The 5,000-nt window shown below is 41.3% G+C and overlaps 1 protein-coding gene across 2 annotated transcripts in view; it reads right to left on the bottom strand.

Moving 5' to 3' along the window:
- tsc2 (TSC complex subunit 2) overlaps nt 1-5,000 on the bottom strand; it is a 46,864-nt gene that overhangs the window by 38,447 nt on the left and 3,417 nt on the right. For both annotated transcript variants that reach the window (XM_083655726.1, XM_083655727.1), the window contains exons 5-9: nt 4,701-4,848; nt 4,303-4,420; nt 4,143-4,191; nt 1,185-1,310; nt 958-1,031 (exon numbers count right to left, since the gene is read on the bottom strand). In XM_083655726.1, coding sequence (XP_083511852.1) covers nt 958-1,031; nt 1,185-1,310; nt 4,143-4,191; nt 4,303-4,420; nt 4,701-4,848 — 515 coding nt within the window. The remainder of the gene's footprint in view (nt 1-957; nt 1,032-1,184; nt 1,311-4,142; nt 4,192-4,302; nt 4,421-4,700; nt 4,849-5,000) is intronic.

The raw sequence follows: 5,000 nt of genomic DNA, 5'->3' as shown, positions 1-5,000 counted from the left end.
TGAGTGCCAAAGGGGTGCCAAAGTCACCCCCTCTCCCTCTTCATGGGATTTCATCCGCCATTCATTTTTCCATAAACCTTGCTTAAAATGCTTATAAAAATTGTTTTACTTGCTCAAACCAAGCGATTTGACTATACTTAGAATCAGGGGAGACAATGCAACATTTCACTCAAATTTTTTTTTTTTTTTTTTTTTCCGAATTTCGAATTTCAATAATAAAAGTCGACCTTGATAATAACAACGATTATTCGAAAATTCGAAATTCGATGCCCATCCCTAATGCTGGCAGAGCGACTCAAGTGTGAAACGTATCAAGTCATTTGCCGGTCCTTCTCTCATGGGCGAGGTGTACACACGTTGCTTAACGTTCACTTCCAGCGTGCATCATCTAATCATTCGCGCACATCAAAGCAAACTGGCGAAATTACCTCTTCCTCCCGGTGCCTGCTGCGCAGCGCAGCGTGCAACAGTTAAATTACCTTACAGCCAATGTTAAATCATCCAAAATTAACATGAAACAATAGCAGCCGAGCTGATAAATGCCGACTTGTTCAACGAGCAACAGGTTAGCGGATGTGACAGATAACATCATTAGGCTCCATTGCCAAAACGAGCAAACGTTTAACGTCGGAGTTCGACAAGGAAATGCGATGCGAGGAGGAGGCACGCGCTGCAGTCATGGGCTGCAGTGCCGAGTAGTATCCAGGCAGCGTCAAGCCAGCGTAAACACAGCTGCTCACGTTCTAGACCGGATATTGCTCCCAGAATTATTTTACAGCGGGAGCCTCACAAAAATAAGGTGGATAACGTTAAATTGTCTGACAGCTTATAGTGCAAGTCGAGCAGTTTGTGTGCTTTGCCTAATTTTGTCACGTGCATGATGCCCGCCTTGCATTGCCTATGATTTTATTGACGAACTGTCCCTAATGGTGAACATGGTGAACCCGGGGACAATACCTCTCCTCCATTATGCGGCACATGGTGTAAATAGCACTGTGGCCGAGGTGAGTCCCCAAGACCTTCCTCATCAGCTGGAGAAGAGGAGCAGCAGAAGAAAGGGGAGAATGAGGAGGACACAAAGAGAACAAAAGAAGAGATGAATGAATTGCAAATGGAAAAGAAATCAGAGTCCTCGGTTCAAAGGCAAAAGCAAAGTGTGCGCATGTGCCTGTGTGTTCGCTCACCTTCCAGCAAGATTCACAAAACTCCTTGACATTGACGGTACGACAGAGGGTGATGATGAAGACGGTGAGAGAGTCTGATGGCAGGCAATTGTAGCACACCACCGCATCCAGCACTTGCAGTGCCACCTGGACGCACGCAAGCATACACACACACACACGCACGCACGCAAACGCACGCACGCACGCACGCACGCACACACACACACACACACACACACACACACACACACACACACACACACACACACACACACACACACACACACACACACACACACTTCCAACTGAGATTGGTGCTGAATATATTGTAGACATAACTAGTTTAATTATGTTTGCTTACTAATTACAGAAATAACACAACAATACATTGTTCAAAAACACTGGGCATAGTTCATCACGCAAGATGTTTGGAATGTCTGAAATGGTTTCCACAAGCGATGCAACATATGCCTCAGACATATGCCATACCTAAACATGCAATGTTCTTCCAGGCATGAAGCAAAACATTTCAATTTTCAACATTTCAATGTGTTTCCCTCCAGCCACAAAGTTGAGATAATTGAGACTTGTTTACAATGCAAGCTAACCCTAACCCATATGCATTGTTTGAAGTTATATGAAGAGGATCCGAGGAAAGTAACATAATTACACCTGACCTGCATACTAAATAAACAACTGCCAATTTGTTAAGAATATTTTAAAACCCTATTTAAGCTTCACATATTCCATCATAAATAAGCCTTCAGTGTTTTCTGGTTTAATTGTTATACCATAATCGTGTAAAATGCAACAAGCTACAAAAGTAGCATAAATGTAACCAGCACTGCAGATATCTGCCACCCTGTCACTCACTAATCTCTTAAAACAGACTGTATCATCTACATCCGGCGAATGCAGCTATATACAGTCTGTACGTTACACCCCCAGAACATGCACAAGGAAGTTGGGAAAAAAACCTTCAGACTGGAAGGAAGTTCTACGGAATCCGACGAATCACGACACGCGAATGCGGCATATTGGATTCTGATTGGACTAATGAGCGGAAGACCCGCCTTTCTGCCGGCATATTGGATTCTGATTGGACTAATGAGCGGAAGACCCGCCTTTCTGCTTCCCATTCCGGTTGGTGCATGATTCTCTTGTAGTCTTAACTTTTCTATGTATTATTCTAAATGTATTATTCTCAAATGTGTTTCTTTTCTTACTAAATAGTGCCTTGTCTCTATTCGGTAGAAGGCACATTACAAAATGTTTTATTTTATTTTTCTAATTGATTGTACTTCCGGCATGACTGTATTTAGCCGTCTTTTTTGCCTGACACAGCACAACGCTGAGGAAGGTCTTTGACTGAAACGTTCGTTGCTGCTGCCCAGGTGTATGAGGTGAATAAATCAACAAAAAAGACATTTGGAGTGCTGGCTTTTTCTCTTTTTCCTATCTCGTGCTTGCCCTGCACCCAGTGAGTTTTTAAATATTTTCGAGTGTGCTTGCAACCTGACTTTCTGCATGATTCTCCCCCACGAAGTACAGACGGTATGGCGGAAGCATTTGAAAATTGTGGAAGCCAACTCGTCTGTTCTAAGAAACTAGTCACTCACTAATCACAAATGTGACATTCACAAAGGTAAAGCGTCCAGGGAGCTTTCCATTTCAAACATCCAGTGTGCTCCAAAGAGAGAACTGTGAACATTGTTATGTCAATGCATATAATGAGCTAGCCCCACAAACAAGCACACTAATAACATGAGAAAGAAAACAGATTGGTTCCTCTGGTGTTGACAAGTTTGTTAGATATAAATCGAAGATTTTGCTATGGCTAATAAATATACATGTCATGCAGCATAAAAAACATGTGAGAAGTGAGGACCACTGCAGCAAAGTACCGGTAAGTAGAATGAAGTGTTCCATTATTTCCAGGTCATCATTATTTACTGTGGGACTACATTTTTAGAGACAATTTGTGTTTTTCCTTTGGGTGTAGAAGAATGCAGATCTGCCCTTGTTTACATTTACTAGATTATGGGTCTCTGTTGTATTATGAAGGCTTTGAGAAGACACTATGGTCTGACAGTTGTTAAGAATTGCAAGCCCCTAACTCATTATGGACTCAGTACAAAAATGTTACTACTGTAGTTTAACTTGATACGTCAGAGATTGATTACGCATGGAATTTGGTTGGACATGAATTTGTTCCGTATTTTGATGCCATTTGGACTGGTGGTCTTGAGAACAAGGTATGAGAATGTCAGCAAAAATCAACTTATATGCTTCATTAAATGGGCAATTCCCTTGCTATTTTTGGATGGTTTTGTTGCTGTGTATTCACTTTGAACAGACCACTATATATAATATATAAGTCACATGAGAGCAGACCGGGGCACTACTAGTTGGGTTTTTTTGCCTTCTCAAATGACAAACTCAGGGGAGGAATGCTTCAGGGTTCAGTTCAACCACACTTAAGAAACAGGTGTAAACACACCCTAAAAAAACTTCTCCTCTTCCTTCAGCTTCCCTCTACTACTGTTGCAGCTATAAATGCACTGTAGTGTAGAGTAGTACTGCCAAACTAAGTTTCGTTGTGATCTATTATGCAATGACAAATAAGGTATCTATCTATCTATCCATCTATCTATCTATCTATCTATCCATCTATCTATCTCTATACTTTCAGATTGGTTTTCCTCAGTCTTTTCATCTCTGTTCACAAAATAAAATGTTACATTGTTTGATTAACTAACCTGCTTAATTAACCCTTGATAAAGTAAAATAAAATGTAACCTTTAAGTAATAAAAAACTGATACTTATTAATTCAACCTTTTCTTGAATTCTTTATTCTTCATATGTGTTGTTTTATGTGTTCTGTAAAGTGCTTCGAGTCTTGAGAAAGTACTATATAAATCGTATTATTATTACTATTATACGTGAGCATTGTTGTTCAGGAAAAAACAAATACCTACCTCAATATCTGTTGAAGATGTGGTTCTATTGCACAGAAGACAGATCTTCCTGCAGAGAACAAAGCAAGGAAAAAAGAACAAGCAAGTTGATACCATTTTCTGAGCGAGAAAATGAGAATGTGTGCACATAGGTGTCGGTCTGTGTGTCTGTCTTTCTTACTGGACCATGATGGAGACGTTCTGGTCCAGGTAGCAGCTGTTGAACTTGACCAGGTTGACAAGAACATGGAGGAAGTCAGATGTCAGACCAATGTCCATCCACAGCAGGACAAAGCGTGCTGGGGCAGGAGAAACAGAGAGGATGCGGGGGTGGGGGATTATTACCAATGGAGTAAGACATATGAGAGCACTGCATGCCTATAGAGTACTTTTATTCATTTATTCAACAGTAAAAATCCTATATCAATAGCAAACTTATAGCATGTCAACATTGAGAGACACATGTACACTTTATGGTTGTACAACTGCCTTAGCAATGAACAAATACTAGACGTCATCTTAGGCCAGTATTGCAGAGTGTAGTTTTAAAGTTCTTCCATATTCTAAGTGGAGTTTCACCTATGTCCTCCTCCAGGTAGGTGATGTCTTTGCCGTTCTCTGTCAGGGCTTTGAAGACTTCCAGCCGATCAGAGAGGTCCTCATTGGACGGCTGGTAGTCTCTGATCACCCTGAAGAAGTAGGCTCTCAGAGGGCCGAGCCGCTCACCCTGAACAAAAACAACCCAAAACGTAAACACACCACAACAAAATGACATGATCTAGTCCAGGGCTCTGCGATTGGCGGCCCGCGGGCAAAAAAACTAAAACAAACTCAAATTAAACAGTGCACCTGAACGCAACATGCAAGATACCCGCTGAA

Source organism: Poromitra crassiceps (genome assembly GCF_964638095.1).
Source record: "Poromitra crassiceps genome assembly, chromosome: 19".
NCBI lineage: Eukaryota > Metazoa > Chordata > Actinopteri > Beryciformes > Melamphaidae > Poromitra > Poromitra crassiceps.
The sequence above is the reverse complement of the archived record's forward strand: the minus strand, read 5'-3'. Positions and strand labels throughout refer to the sequence as shown.